The 19,231-nt window shown below is 39.4% G+C and overlaps 1 protein-coding gene and 1 long non-coding RNA gene across 7 annotated transcripts in view; both read right to left on the bottom strand.

Moving 5' to 3' along the window:
• Positions 1-19,231, bottom strand: part of STAG1 (STAG1 cohesin complex component) — a 103,819-nt gene that overhangs the window by 44,954 nt on the left and 39,634 nt on the right. For all 6 annotated transcript variants that reach the window (XR_014565057.1, XR_014565058.1, XM_083741786.1 and 3 more), the window contains exon 3: positions 10,295-10,397. Coding sequence is in view for 4 of the 6 variants with exons in the window: in XM_083741786.1 (XP_083597912.1) it covers positions 10,295-10,397 (103 nt within the window). In the remaining 2 variants the exon portion in view is untranslated. The remainder of the gene's footprint in view (positions 1-10,294; positions 10,398-19,231) is intronic.
• Positions 779-10,276, bottom strand: LOC310846043. The gene is made up of 2 exons (XR_014565111.1): positions 6,692-10,276; positions 779-6,326 (listed from the first exon to the last, which is right to left on the bottom strand). It is a non-coding gene; the product is annotated as an uncharacterized lncRNA (long non-coding RNA).

Below are 19,231 nucleotides of genomic sequence, written 5' to 3'. Positions count from 1 at the left end.
TCCCTGCGTGCTGGACACTGCTGAATGGGGAAGCATGCTTGGAGCCTGATCAAAGGCTCAGGCCATTAATTATCGTCGAAGAATGAGCTTTATCAGCTCGGCCGTAGCAGGGATTCCAACAAGCGCCACCCGCTTTCTTCAAAGTTTATGTTTTTAATTCCCTGCTTCAGATACTTCCATCTCCTATTTCCCCTTCACTCTCCCCCAATTTCAATTATTATTTTGGAATTCTTACCAAATCTTCTCAAGTTACCTCAGGTGCTTATCCCTGTATTTTACTCTGTTTCCTGTAATATTTTGCCAAAGCATGTGTTAGATCTAATCTGTCCGGTTTTGATTTTCATCTGTGTGGCACTTCTGTAGGCAGAGTAATAGCCATAAGCATTGTTTGGCAATTTGGATGTCACATGAGATCAAAGCTGACAAACTATATTTTGCAAATCGACTTGGGAGGGAGGGAGGGAGCCTGCAAGCTGACATCAAGGTTTTGACAGCCAAATCATAGCCTGGCCATTCTGTATGAACTTGAGCAATAGACTACTGACAGAATTACTATTTATTTCACCTAATTCTAATGTCTCACTTTCTAAGGATATTGGCAATGTTTCTCTTCATCTTCTAGCTTTCCTCTTATTTTAGGTTCAACATTGTCTTTTCCTGGTCAGATTCATTCTAGTGCTAAATCTTGTGGTTTCCTTATAATATTTCTAAGATGTATTCAGGGTTTTTTTCTGAAAATACTGCCAAACTCCAGGTCAAGCTTAATTTCACACATTGATTTTTGTATTTTGGGCAGGTTTTCCATTTTCTCACCTTCAGCCTTTGATTTGTTAATTCTGGAGCATTGCCAACCTTTCCCAGGTCTTGCAATGATAATCTCTCTCCCCTTTCCTGTACTTCACATTGGCTGCCTATTCAATCTTGCACTTAACACAGATTGAATCTTTACTTCTTAACCATTACATGCTCTAACTCCTCTCTATTCCTGCTCTTCCCTCCCTACTCACAGCTTGTTCTTGGGCTTTCTGCTGTTGACAGCATTTTTAATACATGTAAATCAGCACTCTGTTGCTGTCTGACAAATGCAATAATTTTCTGTTTATGTTGATGATACTTTAAATTTTCTTTTCCCCTTCCCATCCCCCAGCTTGTCATCTTATTTTGTTATAATATGAAATATTGGTAGGACTTGCCTGCTTTGATTTGCAATCTGCATGATGCCTAGCACAGCAATAGCAATAAAATTTAAAAGACTGATGATTGAAACATTAAATTGGAGTCATCAGTACAGTGCCCATAGATGCCACGGTGCCTGTAAATGCCTTCATTGGCAGAGACCCCAGACACTGAACTTTTGGGGTTCAACTTTTTTAAAGAAGGTGTCAAGCCCTCCTGAAAACAAGGCTATGAAGCAAAGCATGCAGGTACCCTATCTAAGCAATTTCTTTGAAATGAGTCAATCTGGCTGCTTCTACTTGTCAGTAAGTCAAACCTGTAATTGATAAGTGAGCTGCTTGGACACCAGGAAATAGGAATTCCTGGGGTTCAAAGAACTGTCATTTCTTCCTGCTACTTTCTTTTCCTGCTACTGTCATATTTTAGTACTTGAAGTACAGTGGCACCTTGGGTTACATACGCTTCAGGTTACAGACTCCGCTAACCCAGAAATAGTACCTCGTGTTAAGAACTTTGCTTCAGGATGAGAACAGAAATCGTGCTCCAGTGGCACGGTGGCAGTGGGAGGCCCCATTAGCTAAAGTGGTGCTTCAGGTTAAGAACAGTTTCAGGTTAAGAACGGACCTCCAGAACGAATTAAGTACTTAACCCGAGGTACCACTGTACTTTTGCCCCAAGCAACCAGGGTGCATCTTTTCTGTGGTGGATTTGTTTGCGATCAGTTCCTAAAGTTATTTTCTGCAAATTTTATTACACAAAACAAACACACACAAATGCAAAACACAAAAACTCTGCAAAGCAGCTTATGCTCCTGTTGTGCAGTAGCTAAAGACTTTGAAGTTATCAATAATTCATTGTAAAATTAACCTATAGTACAATAGGATACATGTCTACTCAGACATCTATTTGTGTTTAATGGGGCTTACTCCCAGGTAAGTGGGTACAGGATGGCAACCTAGGCTTTGGCTGAGGCTTGTCATTGGGGGAAAATAGGGTTTGTGTGCCTTTAGTAGCTCTATGACAGACAGAAATTCAACAGCTTGTCTTCCCAGTATGGAAATACTATCACGGGAAAAGCTCCACTATGACAGTATTCCCTCTAATTTTATGCCATGCCTCCCATAGCAGTCATTTTATAACTAGCATTCATAACACTCTCTAAAAAACCAAAATATGTCCACTGGTCTAAAAAGACTGGTGACCCATGCATTAAGTGATGCCCTGCATGTGTGAATGGACTCACAGATAACATGAGGCAGAACTTTTACACCTCCTCAAAAACAATTATCTTCAATGAAACTGGGTTGTATAATCTACTGTCCATTCAGAGTTGGCAGTTATCATAAATCAAGAGATGCACATGCATGTGTACTTCAGCCCTGAGGCAGTCAAGCACAATCTGTGAAATCCCAAATTTATCAAAGACAAATTCTACTTTTTGTCCCATTATTTCTATCATAATTGGCTAACAGCTGACTTTAAAGAGCAAGGCAAGTGGTGCTAAAATATAGGCAAGGTCTGCACAACTTGTGACTCTACTGTGTAGGTTGCCTATCAATAAACTAGGGGTAAGGAACTGGATCCAGCTGCCAGGCAGGATCCTTACCCACTCCCATCTCCCACAGGCCAACTTCTGGAGATGGGCAGGATCACACACCTGTCGATCACCTGGTGTTACAGTCAGGTGACTAACACCTGTCAAAGCTCAAAGAAGGTCAGCATAACTGATTAGCTAATTGTTGTTTAGAACAACTTTCTTTGAAGACATGCCAAGCAGTTTATTAGCCTTGGGAGCATGCCTTCAAAGAGGCTCCCATTAACTCAGCTCATTACGGACAGGCCCTTAGAAGTCTCTGCAGAATGAGAAATGCTCCTAAAAGTGAAATTATTTCCCCCTCTACAGAGACAGCAGTTTATATTCTAAGTGCTGGGGAAGGGCTTTGAATACGAACTGCTTCCTTTGAAGAGGAAAAGAGAATACTCCTTTAAAAAACAGAACATTCATGCATTTTAAAAGCTTGTATAACACTGTATGAAACTGTCCAAAGTGGTGTCCAAAGGAATATTGCAAAAGCCCACTGAGCAGTACTTCCAAATCATTGTCAATTAACTAATAGTCAGGTGCCTGGAACATGATGCACTTGGGGCTTTTCAAGCACCATTGATCAGCTGATCAGATGCCTGCCAAGCCGCCTTCATGCTTTTAACTGTAGGTAGGTGTGATTTGGCTGGGAGGCCTGGTTGACCTAATCATGTAAGCAGGCAGTGGGTTTCACACCCTTGCAATACACCTTATATTTATACTGCCTTTCACAGACTGACTCAATTTATTATTTACTTATTAAATTTATATACCGCCCTTCATCTATAACCTTTTTAGGGTCAACTCTCTGGGGGCTGCATGTCAAAGTTGCTGTGTGGCTGAGGTGTAGAGGTGGGCCTAAGGTATAAAAGTGAATGTGGTCAATTTTCACAAATTTCTTTTTAAAAGTCTTTTAAAATTCTATTTAAAAAGCCCCAGTAAGGGGTACACAGCACAAGCAGTTAGTGACTGTGTGTCATGTACCAGCCCCCACTCCAACCTTGGGAACTGTGGCTGTCCTATCAGCCAGCCCTTGAGTCTGCAGCTGCTGATTTTGAATGCCAGGTTGGCTATGAATAAGATCTTCCTCATCCATGACCTGATTGGGGACAAGTTGGGGGTTTCAGGTGGAATATACAGTAGCACCTTGGCTTACACTACCCTTGGGTAACGTGAACTTCGGGTTGTGAAAGCGGCAAACCCAGAAGTGTTTTGCAGTGCGCACATGCACAGAAGCGCTCTACCGCATCACGCACATGTGCAGAAGTGGTCCCTCTGGTTGCAGAAACCTTGGGATCCGACCGGAGCTCCAGAATGGATCCCGTCCGCAACCAGAGGTACCACAGTATGTTGCTCTAAACACAAGCTTTTTTTCTCCACTATTTCCATCATTTTATTCAATATTCATATATACCATATACCCACTCATTTTTTAAAGCCATAAAGCAATATTGTCTGCAAACATGCCAGCATACATAAACAAACTATCAGCAGATATCATTTTTCGTCTCCAAACATTTATATGCTCCTGCCATTCCTTATATACCCTGGGTATAGAATAGATTCCAAGATCCAAATGTATTCTTTGTTATAAATGGTATAGTTATTTTTGTCATGCTTCTTTTCAGTTTGAACATTACTTTTTCTTGTTTCAGTTTGAAATACTTTTATTCTCCCTCCCTTTTGTATTTTTACCCAATCCAATTCCATGCTGACTGAAACACAGAAAAGGATATTCCCTTGGATATTATTTATCTGATGAAAGCCTCTCACAGAGTGGTGGCAGTAGAGTGTTTGGTCTAAGTATCTGATAGCACTTACAATTGCAAGTATATATATCAAGTATGCGAAGACTACATTTCAGCATAACAAAATACAGCAAGATAGTTACACTTATTCAATACATAATTTCCTTCCTTGTGTTCTATTAAAAGAGTGTTTGTTTAAACTGCAGTTTAAAGCACATGCATATAATAAGGGCAGGTAGGGTTATCAAAGTTACTGAGCATCTTTCATTAGGATACATTGTTTTCAGTTACTCCAGCTCATGAGTAACAAATATCCAACTCAGACCTCTTAAACATTGTGAGTTCTGTCTTCCATCAATATCCCTGCCTCCATTTCTTTGGGCCCCCGACTCATTCTGCTTGCTATTCTTCACTTTAAGCCTTGTTACTTCCAATCTATTCACAAAACTTGCAAAAATTTCAAACTTTGCTCTGCCTTGTCATTCCAAGACCAACAATTCAGAACAAATTAAGCCAGCTGACGAAAAACTGTAAATTTAATAATACATAACTAGCCTTCCAATAAACAATATTCACTCCAATTAAAATACATGATTTTTAAATTCCATGTTAAAGTAAGACAGATGGGCTCCTTGCTTGTATGCTGCAATTAACACTGCTGAATCAACTGACTATGCAAAATAAAAACAAACTAGAATCTGAACAGGCCACAGAGTTCAAAGACAAGTAGTCTTAATCATCGCCATCTTCACCCCAATATTTATTCAGGAAATTTCTTGTTATCAGTATGCACAAGATTTCCAATACAAAAGATTTGTTCCCAGCTAACTTGTAAAAGATTCATGTGAAATAAGTAAATGTATTACTTCTTTGCTTCCTCCCTCTGAAAGTCTCAAAGAAGCATTTTGCGTTGCATATTTTCCTATTTGAAAGCTCACAGTGTGAAGAAGCTGTTTCTCTGCTGGTTGTTGAATTGCAAGTTTCCACTCAGTGTACATGAGTAATACACATCAGCTACTGAAGCCCTTCATGTGTCATTCTGGCTCTACAGGCAACACAGCAAAATGTTACCATCTCCTACAATGGTGTCACAAATCAGATTCTAGAGCTCCAGGTGTCGCCAGTTCCTTTACTGGTTTCAAGTTGGCTTGTTTAGTAACTCACCATTTGGGGTTATAAACCAGGATTCTAAGTTCATACATAACACTAAGCCAAACCTCTTTGAAAGAGAGACTAAACCTTGCAGAAGTCTTCCTCTGAGCTATGCAGAAGGATGAAAGGGGGAAAGATCTTAGAAGCACATGGCAGCTCCCCACCACACTGCTGAATTATGGCTTAGCTCAGAGGTTTTCAACCTTTTTGAGTCCATGGATCCCTTAACCAACTACATTCTTTCTGTAGCACCCGTGGGGCTTAGGAGCCCAGTTATGTCACCCCTTGCCTGCAGAGCTCGCAGCCTCTCTTTTTTGAACATCCTCCCTTGTGGAGGGGTCAGCCTCCTCTGCTCTCCTTCGGAGTCCTCTGGGCAGCTGCCGCCGTTGCCGTCCCTGGTTTCTGAGCTGCGCCCCCCTGCCCCAAAGGGAGATGCCTCTCAGAGGCACCATTCACATGCAGAGCTTATAGCCAGGGCTGCTGCAATAAACAGCTGTGCAAACCTTTGGGAGGCAAAGACGCAAGAGGGCATCAAAGGAGGGAGGGAAGGAAAGAAAGAGGGACAGAGGCCAGTGTTGCCATGGCACACTTGTTGAAAACCACTGGCTTAGCCTAATAAGTATTATTAATAATTTAATAAGTTTATTAAGTTCATTTTAATAAGTTTACTGAGAAATAAAAAGGTAAAGGGACCCCTGACCATTAGCTCCAGTCGTGACCGACTCTGGGGTTGTGGCGCTTATCTTGCTTTATTGGCCGAGGGAGCCGCCGTACAGCTTCCGGGTCACGTGGCCAGCATGACTAAGCCACTTCTGGTGAACCAGAGCAGCGCACGGAAATGCCATTTACCTTCCCATCGGAGCAGTACCTATTTATCTACTTGCACTTTGATGTGCTTTCGAACTGCTAGGTTGACAGGAGCAGGGACCGAGCAACTGGAGCTCACCCCGTCGCGCAGATGTGAACCACCAACCTTCTGATTGGCAAGTCCTAGGCTCTGTGGTTTAACCCACAGTGCCACCCGCATCCCTACTGAGAAATAGTGGCAACAAAGTGCATTTTCCCTCAACAACAAAATAAAGAAATATGTGCATTTCTTTGAAAATAGACCCTGTCTCCCCCTCCTTACCAATTTAATTCAAGTCTGGGCTTTACCACAGATCCTGCTTTCTCTGCCAGAGCTCAATCTAAGGAACAAATGGTGCCTGGGAATGCATAAATACAGAATATTTTAGGTATTTTATAAGTTTTTACCGTCAGTAAAAGTTCTTTTTTAATGCTTTCCACACTTTTGCAGCATTTTGGTTAGCCGTAATAAAGGTACCACCCAGCAGATTTTGGATTCCCCCTCCCTTATAAACCAAGAGAGCTAACTTTGTAGCTGATTTTTAAGTTCAAATAAGCTCTTCCAATCACCTACTATCTCATTTCTAACTGGAGACACCAGGGATTGAACTTGCAATTTTTGAATGAAAAGGATATGCTCTATCACTAAGCTGATGTTTTCTCCCAAAAGACTTAAAGGCTGACCACTGGCCAGATATTCAAGATTTCAGTTACGCAAATGATAATTAAAAGTCTTGATACAGTATCACTTGCCTTGTTACATGCTTTCATATGAGAATTAAATTCTCCCATTTTACTCATTTTAGTCTCTGAATCATTCATACACATTTTTGTTTGGGAGGGTGAGGTGAGGCTCCCCAAATTAGAAGGTAAAATTGGGAGGGGGCAATCTGGCAAAAGCCTTTATGGGATGTTTGCCAGGAACACATATCTGAAAATGTGGGACTTCTGTATCATTTTATTGATTTCTTTTGAATATTTATAGGCTGTCTTTCCAAGCAAAGCTCTCTCAAGGCAGATTACATAATAAAAACTTAGAAATGCAACAGTAAAAGTATTAATACAAAAGAATTTCTACATGTACACAAACTTAGTCAGCAGTAACACCCACCCACCCCAGAATATAAAAACCAATTTACCAAAGTAATCTATTTCACACAGCAATGTAGCAAAAAATATACATTATGTATAAGCTTCCTGAAACAAATAAGCCCTCAGAGTCTTTCTAAAGGTCTGTATGGCATCTTTCCCTTCCCTGTTTAACCATTACTGGCAGTAGAGGCTGAGAATTTCCAGTGGTAACCAGATTTTCTGTTTCTATTTTTGTCACACTTTGCCAAAAACAACACCTGTATTCACTAAAAGAACATATCTGTTGCATAATACATGTGTTGCAAAAGGGGGAAAGTTGCATTATTTTATATTACATCAGTGTTTCCTGAAAGCTAACAGTGCATGCATGAGTGCTAGCAACTGAAATGACTTTATTTCTCATCTCCAACTTTTATTACTAAACACTTGAGTGTATTTTAATTGGAAACACACACGTCATGTCTCTTAAGTCAAGTAAGATTTAAGCACTGAGCTGATTTCTTAAATGACATTTATTATTGGCACTAATTGCACCAGAACTCTCCCTGCGCCGTGTGGAATATTGTGTAAACAATAAAATGATAACATCAAGACATTCTAATGCAAATGGATTGAACCAATAATTTTAAACAACTGCCCACCAAAGCCTGCTCTTTAGGAAAGTCTTTAAAACATGCACAGTAAGCTTCTTCAGAGCATTCTGTGTCATATTTTAGCAGTGATAACTAAACAAGAGGGTCATCTTCCAGAGTCCTGGATTTTTTCTTACACAAACTTATACTTCTAAGCCAGTTTAATACCACCATTATAGAAAAACAGTTGTCTCAAGTTGAACTGTATACTGACATTTCTTTCCAAGAGATACTTTGAGACTGTTAGGATCTTGCACTAATTGCATCTGTTCAGAAGTAGGGCAGACTCTAGGTCATGTAAAACTTAGTTGACTCCTGATCAGCTACTAATTTCAATACAAATGAAAGAAGTATCTGCTTTCCCTTCTGCTAACAAGCAAACTTTGTTCTTTCCCTTGACAAGGAGTAGACATTTTGAATAATACTTTTCTATTTCAGACTACATTATTACAACTAACTGGGGAGAAACAACATGCTGAAGGTCTCCCACTGAGACCTTTGGGACTTAGAAGCACTCAACTTTTGCTGTATTAACTGCTATTCCAGCAAGTACTGAGTACATTTGCTTAACTCTTATCAAGGCACATGCTGACATGCCTTACTATGGAAATTTTAGTGTCAATTTAAACCACCCCAAATTAAAACAATTTAAAGACCAAATAATGAAATCACAGCATATACGTTTGAAGGAAGTACATGCCTTTTAAAAAGTCATTATGTACACTGGGCGCACATGTATCAGGATGCTGAGAGCAACTGTAACTTGTGTGTGTGCCTATAGTGCATATAGAATTCAAAGAAAGGTAGCTGCTTGCAATATTAAAAACTTAGCACATTACACAGTCATAATATTCAATGCCAAAAAATGTAAACATAGTAAATTAGCCTCTAAAGATTCTAGTGCAAGAAACAAGTCCCAATCCCAAACTGAATTTCAAAATAAGTCAGCTATTCCCATGACACAAACAGTCTTTAAAGGGGTTGTATTCTCCACTAACAATCAATTAAAGCTTCTCTGCTCCACCAATAAATGCCATTTTCCACACTACAAAGTTAGGCACGCTACCATACACACTAATCTGTTAATTTGAAATGAGTATTTAATCTTGAAATGTACATAGGGGACACAGATGGTGGAATTCAACATCACACTACTACAAATCTGGCTTTTAGGAGCATGCAAAGCTTGCAATAAGCCACCATGTGCCAGAAAAAAGCTCAGGAAGAAATGGTGTTGAAGAAGAGAGAGGGTGATGAAACATGAGGAAATTTATAAGAATCTAAAAGAGTGGCAAAGACTGAAAGTAGCAAGAGCAGGTTGGATTCATGAGAGTAAAGGTTTATCTGCATAGCTGATTTAATGGTGCTCTAGAGACCCTTTAACTAAGAACCATTTTCTAGCATTCCTGCACAACTGAGAAACCAAATCTTCCATAACAGGTTTATTATAATAATTAAGCAACATGAATTATCCAATAGGTGACATCCAACGATACCCAACTAACTGTGCAATGGAATTCCACTTGTGAAATGCAATTTCTTCTGCCTCTCCTTTCCACGTAGCCTCCTGCATTCCCTCTCTGCCTGACAGCCCCCTGCTCCAGAGCAGATTTGGGAGGCATGCAAGAGACTGCAGAGTGGAGGAGAGGAACATAAGCATAAGCAGAAATCCACTTGCAAGATGCTGGTATGCCACCCTGTTTTTAACAACCTTGGTAAACAATTCATCCAGCAAAAGCAAAACATTTTCTTGCCATTTTCAGAAAAGTCTTATTATATTTTGCAAACATTATATTTTGAAGAAAAAAAAATTCAAACATTTTGCATATAAAACCTGCTTGGATACTTAAAATACTACATGTGACACAAAACAAAATATGAAAGGTTAACTTCTCTTACAAGCTGGTTTTCTGCTGCACTAAAGCATCCAATACTACTTGTTTACCAATTACACGGCAAGCTTTCATACAGATTAATATATAAAGAAAACTTCATGTGGAAATTAAGAAAACGAAATGCAAGAACAGTCTTAAAACAGGTATTCAAAGAAAAAATAAGTGGCATACTGGAGGTCTGCCAGGACGACCGCGTTTTCTTTTCCCCTTCAGTTCAGTTTCTTCCAGTTCACTACCAGCATCTGAATGTGCAGTAGTTTCATTTGTAGAATCCCTGAAGGAAAATGCCAGTTAAAAATAAATTAGTAAACAAATTATTAATGCATAACTGAGTAAATATTTGGCCCCAACACTACTTTTTAAACAAAACTAAGGGGCTAGTAAAGCTGGTCCCAAAATGCATGTTGTCAAGCAAGTGAAGCTCTCTGTTCACAGGATTATTATATTTTGCAAACATTATATTTTGGAAAAAAAATTCAAACATTTTGCATATAAAACCTGACAGGAAGGAGTGTGGACGATGCAGCAGGCAACTGGATCAGTTCTGTGTTCATGACATTAAAATGCTTGGAATATGGGGTGGAAATTGACTTGGATAATAGACAGGTAGGGCATGATGAATATTTATACATCTTTAACCACATTTTTCTCATTAAAAACAACAACAAACTACTGAAATCAAAATCAACATTATTGTTAACAGCATTGTAGAAACATGGAATGTTCACCCAAAACAAATGAAGTTTCCATACGAATCATCAGGTTACTACTGCTTTGGCTACATTCTCCCACTTCTGCCTTCTACCATGCTGCTCCCTATGCCTGGTATATACCGTAACTCCCACTGTATCTTCCTCTCTTTCTCTGATAAAAACTTTCACAAATAGCATACACAGTAAAAAAATAAAGCCATCTCATTTTACAGCTGACAACATTAGGATTATACAGAAGTGATGAGACTGTTCAGTACCTGCCCACAGCAAATATTGGTTTAAGAACCTCCAAACAACAATAACCAACAACTAAAAGTAACAAAACTGAAAATGGTGAAAAGGCCCAGGTTAAATGTCTACCAACATGTTATCCTACAGAACAGGTGCCAAGGATGATGGAAGCTTTAGTCCACCAACATCTGGAGGGCCACAGAGATTCCATGGATTTTGTTACTTGCTGTTTCAGTAGGTTGGAGAAAGCCCTTCAAGGCATTCATTCACACATCAAATGTTAGCACAGATTTAGGAAACCTTATAACAGGTCAGACTATTTATTCTCATAGTACAGTACTGCCTACTCTGACTGTCAGCAGCTCTCCACAGTTTCAGAAGAGGTCTGTCCCATCACCTGCTTTGAGATCCTTTTAACTGGAGCTGCCAGGTACTGAACCTAGGACCCTCTCGATGTGAAGTATGTGCTCTACCACTGAGCTATGGATGCTCCATCATTGCTGCAAGCTGTTCCTAACCCAAAGTCAAAAAACAAAATGGTATTTTACCTGAAATATAAATCTATGCCACAGCACTCATGAATGCCTAAGTAAATGGTTCGGGAAAGACCATTCTTGCCTGTAACTGGTACCTCAATTAAGAAAACTCTTTCATACTAAAACAGAAGGGAGGGGAGAGGGGGAAATGTTCATTTGTTAAAAGCAGATGAAGATTGGCAGTGTGAAATTAAAGGAGAATCTGAAAATGTTTATTTGGAGAATAATGATCTATAGCTGATTTGGATTTCAGAGAGCAGTGCTACAAAATGGCTTCTGTACGATACGTAACACCTTGGGAAATGTATAAAATTTCTAAGACAAGTATGAGAAATGCTGGCATTGAGAGCTATCTAAAGGAGACTTTGTTCTGGTTCACACATCATATTAAACCGTAGTTGAGAACAGTGCCGGATTTACATGCAATCTGAATGGGCTATAGCCCAAAGCCTCATAATCTGGAGAGGACCTGGCCTCTTGCCATTTTAAAAAAAACAGGCAAATCTTACTACCTAGGCCCAGTTGCTTAGCAACATTAAACACATGATCTATCAGTCTATGACTGCATAACAGTTACACAGGTGCCTACTTATAGTTTAATAAAGTTCATGGAGGCTTTAAAGCTACTTAAAATCAAATGATAAAGTCAATTATGAAGCAATAAAAGTCCTCAGATCACTGGCTATCATTACAGCGTGCATTTTGAGAACAAGGGAGGATTATTTTATATCATTGTGAATCATAATATTTAAATTTGACTTTTGTGAAAATAATGAGTAAGCGATGTAAAAGTGGTGCTAGTAAATGAAAGTGAAAACAGAACAGAAGGAAATGTTCCAACGTTTAAAGCCAATCACATCATATGGCTTTGTACAGCATGCAGAAACAGCCCTACAGAATTGCTCATATACAGAACATTCATTTTTACAAACAGAAGAAAATCAGGTAGAATATATGAGCAGTCTGAGCATACTGAAGAACAACCAGTCCACATACAGAACATAGCTTCCCAAGAACTTCAAGTACCACTACAAGTACAGAAACTTCTGGAGAAAGTGACAATGAAGTGACAAGACCTACAGCCAAAGGCACAAGGCACTGAGAGAACGTGCCATGAGATAGTTACACTGAAAGGAGTTCGAGCTCATTACCATCTTAAAGAATGGAGTGAAAGTCTCAGCGAAAGTCCTAGCATTACAGACACAAAAATACCAACTGCTCATGCTAATAGTAATTTCAGAGACAATAATGGTATGGGCTTATGGACTAAATAACACTAAATAACAAGGAAATATCATTCTGGATTGAGAAAGGTCCACTGGAGCATCAGCACTGGATGGACCTTTTAGCACTTCAAAGTGAACATACAAAACCCAAGCCCAATTCTGCTCGAATAATTTATTCTATTCCACCAAAGTAAATGGCCTACCCTTGAGAATGGCTAGTGTATTCTCCCACAAAATGAAAGGTCTACTGCCTTGTGTGCAAACTTTTCTTTAACCAAACTACCTCAACTACAGCTTTAGCTTCTACTGGATTTGATGACTGGCATCATGCTTATCTTGTTCAAACCTAAGGAAGCTCTAAAAATCGTATGAACTCTATGCTAACGAACTTAACAAGAAAGTGTGGTCAAACGCTCATATTAAAACTCGAAGAGCAAATCAAAGCAGAGCAGGATTATTGGATACTTCAGTGAGTTATTGTAGTGATTTGGCAGAATGTGGCTTTGCGTTTAGGGGAGCTGATGAAGCATTTGGTTCAGCAAACAATGGTAACTTTCTTGGATTGCTTGAATTAATTGCCAAAATTGATCCCTTCCTGTGTGCTCACATAAATCAGTAAGGAGGTAAAGGCTCTGGGTCAGCCATTGTACTTATCCAAAACCATATGTGATCATCCAATTAATACAGATCAAGAAGCAATACTGAGCAACATCGAACAGGCAGGTTATTTTAGTTTATCAGTAGATTCAACCCCTGATGTTTCCCATGTAGATCAATTTATTCTCATTGTTAGATACGTTTCTCTAATGATGGATTTACCAGTTGAACACTTTCTTGAGTTTTTACATTCTTGACTCCCACGCACATCAGCAGAGCACGCATAAGCCCACCTCGCTACACCCCCGTATAGTGTAACCCTTGTTTAAAAAAAACCTTCTACATAGGGTATTGTAACTTTCATGTCACTTTTGGAAAATGTGTAAAGTAAAAAATATTTTATTCACAGACTTGTAATATAGAGGTTTAAGCTATAAAAGCCACACAATTGTTTTATCAGCAAAATAGACCGGCTTAGCTGTTTAAGACTACTCTCACAGAAAGAGGTCAGGCAGTAAGGAGCATACAAGACTAATTGGGACATTACAGAAGAATCCAACCTTATTAACTCTAAAAATATGTTCTTGCATTCAGGGCCACTTCATAAACACCTAACCCCTGATGTCATTAAAACAAACAGAATAGCACTTTAAGAGCTGAGGAGACAATATCTCAAGTTACATCCTCTTCAGTTATGCTCTAGCTGTTAAGTCTGACCAAAGTTAAACAGACTAAATTTGAAAATGCTACAGTAAGGAGGCTTTCAGAGCAGATTTAGCTAATCATGAGGGTCCACATTTTCATTCATTACCACACTTGCCATGGAAAGCATGCTGCCATTTTCCAATGAGCCCCTGGCTTCCTCCTAACAGAGTTTGAGTGGGTGGGGATGGTCCCAACAAAGGTGCAGCAACCATAACCCGCTCCCTAGCACCATAGTTGGGAAAGCTAGGAGCTGTTTGCTGTGTTGCTGAGCACCTTAGTGGCACAGTGCCAAGTCCCCACCACTTTCCCCAGCTTTGAACTAGAAACTGAGGAGTAAAGGGGGAAAATAAGCCTGATCTCTGGTTCCATGACAAAGTGTTGTGGCAGTCACAATTTTTGGTATGACTACCTTGGTAAGCAAATGATGAAGTTACAATCCCTGGGAAAAACATTAAAAAAGGTTTAATAATGAAAAGTGTAAAGTTTAGACAAAAGTGGCCCATGCTGTGCTTCCCAAATAACTCACCTGACTTTTATTCACTTCTAGTTCACACATTTAATTGTTCATTTTTTCAGCTGAGTCACCTGGGAATGCAAGCTATCTACCTGCATTACCCTTGGAATCTAGGCACTCTTTACCAATTGGCTATAGTAGGAGTTGGATGGAGAAGGTAAAGGGTATATATTTACGGGGAGTTTGTGAGGGAATCAGGGCAAACCACTAGGCAAGTTCAGCTCTTGTTCAAGTTCAGCAACAGGGTATGGTGGGCAGAGAAGTAAATTCACAACTTGTTTAACCAAGAACTTAGCTTATTAAATTTAAGACTTTTTAATTAAAAATATTACAGCAGCTTTTAATTTAAAAGACTAAAGCAGTTATGAGGCTAGGAAGCAAGCACAGGGAGTTATCCTATGAGTGCCATACCTATGACTATATGCCTCTGGCAGCTTGTAGTTTCATAGGATACTAAAATAGAATATAACAATTTGGTTCCTGAAAACCTATTGGGGCACTTCTAAAGGTGGGTGGAGTCAGGATTAGAACCTATACTTCTTAACACCAAAGAGACTTTCTGCTGACATTCATTATTACTAAATGCCCCCGGGTAATTCTGCTAACAGGCATTAGTACTAATTTTTATCAAAAGCTAGAACAGATTCCCACTTAAAGTATTTAAACTAGCTCAAACACTACCTTCTCAGTTACTTCATATACTGCATGCACACTGTACATCAAGAAACCTTTTGACTAGAATCACCAATTAATAGGACTAAAGGGTTTCCATTGGGAGGGTAGGGAAACTGCAATCTGATAGTTGCAGAAAGGCAGGTTACTGTCATTCTTTGTCCAATAGCAGCATTTTTCTGCTGTTAGCAGATTACTGTCATTCTTTGTCCAATAGCAGCATTTTTCTGCTGTTAGCAGAAAATAAATTGCTTATATATTCTCCAGAGTAACCATCACCAGTTGCAGTTGCTTGAAGAAATACACCAAGCAAGACCAAAAATGCACTGTGGAGCACAGAATCTTGTAGCAACCATATTCTTGCTATTCTCTTACGCAACACAAATAACATGATTTTAAATTCCCATATTCTGAAGAAAAAACTTAATATATATGGCACGTTTCCAATAAATTTTATTTTTAGATATTTTTAGCCATTTTGAAATGTTTTTGGTTTTTTAAATTGTATTGGTTTTTAACCACAGAAGTGTTTGCTGCTTGGGCTCCTTTGGGAGGAAGGGCAGAATATAAATGTAATGATAAAAAAATTAAATGGCTGAACTGAGTGTAATTTCTTCACCACAATCAAAGTGCACAATCACATATGCGATTAGGAACATTTATTTCAATTTGCAGTTCACCTACCCTCACAGCAGTAGTAAAGGCTTTGTGGCCCATGTATCTCTAATGTTTGCAGTTCTGATGAGAATCCAGGTCTATATACACTTGCCTTGCCAATAAATTTTATTTTATTCCCTAGTTTATCTGCTGGTAGATACTCTGCCAACTTCTGTACCATTAACAATTAGTATTAAGCAGCAGTATATACAGGGTGAGTCCTTTAAAAGAGGCCCCGTGGATAACAGAGTACACATGTTCCATGGGGCCTCTTTTAAAAGACTCACCCTGTATATGATTTGTTTTGGAATACCAAACTCACACCACTGGATTCTCTAACCTCATGGAATTCTCTCCTTTCCAATATGACATATTTAGGTGGGGAAACCTAATAAGCAATGGGAATGATTCGTACATTGAATTCTACTGAACTGTTCTACTGAAAGTCATGAGAAACTCACCATAGTCCATCCAGCAAGTATATCTAGTCTGGCTATTCAGTCAGAGGGAACAGAACAAACTGAGATGCTGCGTCCATATAATATACCTTTAAAACAGACTTGCGATTTTTTACTTGCCCTGAACACAACACATACATCTGCCCTAAAACTTAAGTGCCTACTCTTTATCTCTAATTATTCATGTTGGATATTTTCAATAGAAAAGGAAATAGAAATTGCTGCACTTCATGTTTGTCTGTAGTCAGGAACAGAAATCAGTCAAACAATCACTACTCGTTCACATTTTTGTTGTGGGTTTTTAAAGTCCATAAATGAAGCATAATTAATGGCATTTTTTAAACACTGCTTTGAGGGTTTCCTTTACATTGAAATGAATATAGCTTGCATAAGTTACATAACAGTTTTCTAAGCTTTGTTAAATAGTAGACAGCAAGACAAATAGCAAAACTATTTCGCAGAAACTGAACTGCGAGGAATGGAAACAGCTCAAAAAATAAAGGTCTCAGAATCAATATCTGAGTACAGTTCCCTCACAATATTGAGCAACCACTACCCATCAACAGGCACTTTGGATTAAGGATATATTTCTTCCTTTTTTCTATTTCTATTTGCCTTGCAATAAAAATAATCAAAGTGGCTTACAAATAATAAAAAGATGACGGGAGGCGGGTGGTGCTGTGGGTTAAACCACAGAGCCTAGGACTTGCCGATCAGAAGGTTGGCGGTTCGAATCCCCGCAACGGGGTGAGCTTCCGTTGCTTGGTCCCTGCTCCTGCCAACCTAACAGTTCGAAAGCACGTCAAAGTGCAAGTAGATAAATAGGTACCGCTCTGGCGGGAAGGTAAACGGCATTTCCGTGCTCTGCTCTGGTTCGCCAGAAGCGGCTTAGTCATGCTGGCCACATGACCCGGAAGCTGTACACCGGCTCCCTCAGCCAATAAAGCGAGATGAGCATTGCAACCCCAGAGTCGGTCACGACTGGACCTAATGATCAGGGGTCACTTTACCCCAGTTAAAAAGAAGCGTAAGATTCTAGACAAAGAAAAAAATTAGCCCTACTAGGTTCATAAATTAAGCATTAAACACTGGTAAATTTGATGTTAAGCCAGAAATAATTGTTCATTATAGTTGTTTGAGATTTTAAAATGTTATGGTCAGGATCCCAAATGTCCAAAACCCGATTAACATGCTCCTAGAGAGACCTTTGCACTTGTGTTATTTAAACAGCAGCTCCATATGGCAAGTCATTCTTGAAATGAAGACTATCTAGAGACCCTACATTAAAGGAACAGGTTAATAACCTGTGATATATCGCCTCAATGGTTAAGTATCAAAATTTGTTCATTTATCTGACAGTAGATCAACAAAACAAATTTGAGAACTCTGGATGCCATGTATTAAATATTACAAGTTTTATCATCATTGTTAAATAGCATGGGGGACAAAATGTTCTGTGGCATTCTGCAGGGTACCAACTTCCAGGGCACCAAACAATACTCGTGCCCCCCACCCGGCACATTCTAATAATGGCCTTAAAGCTGGTAATGGTATCACTGTAATACAGTGCCCCCAACCTCACTTCCTTCAGCCACTCCAGGGGGATAACTTGGTCAACAATAACAAAAGTTGTGGAGAGATCAAGGAGAACAAGCAGGATTTCACTGCAGTCACTTCCTCTGTTTCTCACCCAAGGAGATACTACTATGAGGACATTTCATATACCGGTAATCATAAAATTGTAGAGTTGGAAGGTACCCAAAAGGGTCATCTAGTCCAACCCCCTGCAATGGAATCATAGCTTTTATATCAACATGCACAGAAGGAAGCTGCAATTCCTATTGATGTCCCTGGGACTGACAGCAAACTGTGTATAACTAATATTCAAAAGTATTTTCACTTCCTAATTACATCTGAAAAATGTTTATTTTTCTGAACCTTTAAAAACATATGCAAGTTTCTTCTATCTCTACAAGGCAATAGACTTCAGCATCATCTGCTTCAGATAATGAAATTTTGTTTATTACAAAGCTGATGAGTTTATTTTCAAACTTTCTCTATACATTACAATCACATTTTACGTAGAGGTTCAGTTCCAAGGGTTCCACACATACACAAAAATTATGCATATCCAAATCTTTGCAGCCACATGGCAGCTAGCAGCTGTACTGTGTGCTGAGTGGGCCTTGCCCAGCAATCAAGGCAGAGAGCCTAAAGGCTCTTTTTGTGTCAGGTCAACATGGATTTTCCCACACAAAAAAGAGCTTTTGAGCTCTCTGACTTGCTTCCAGGGCAATACCCACCCAGTATGCAGGTTCTGGGATGTGAGGGATGCACATGCAAGATTTTGCAATAACTCACACAAGCATGCCAAAACTGGCATGTCAAGTGGGCCTTGCCCCCCAAGCAAGGCAAAGAGTTTAAAAGCTCTTCATGTGCTGGGTAATCCAAGCGGATCCAGTGCCTAAAGAGTTTTTAAGCTCTCTGCCTTGCTTAGATTTAACATGCGCAATTTAAACCAGTCTGCCTTCAACTGCATATTGGTGAAATTACACAAATTAAGTCTGTATAAGATGCAATTGTTCTATATGTTTTTCTATTTGCCCAAGGGTCGAATAGGTACAGCTCAGATTGACTTCCCTAATGTTAGCTATCATATAAAAGAAAGATACAATGGCAGAAAGGGTAAAAGACAAAGAGTCCCACTGAAATCCATGAAAAGTCAAAAACTCCTGCTTCCCCACCCCAACAGAGCAGAATTCCAATCAACTTTGCGGCCAATTGCAGCACATCAAACAC

This window comes from Podarcis gaigeae (assembly GCF_964106915.1).
Source record: "Podarcis gaigeae genome assembly, chromosome: 5".
NCBI lineage: Eukaryota > Metazoa > Chordata > Lepidosauria > Squamata > Lacertidae > Podarcis > Podarcis gaigeae.
The sequence above is the reverse complement of the archived record's forward strand: the minus strand, read 5'-3'. Positions and strand labels throughout refer to the sequence as shown.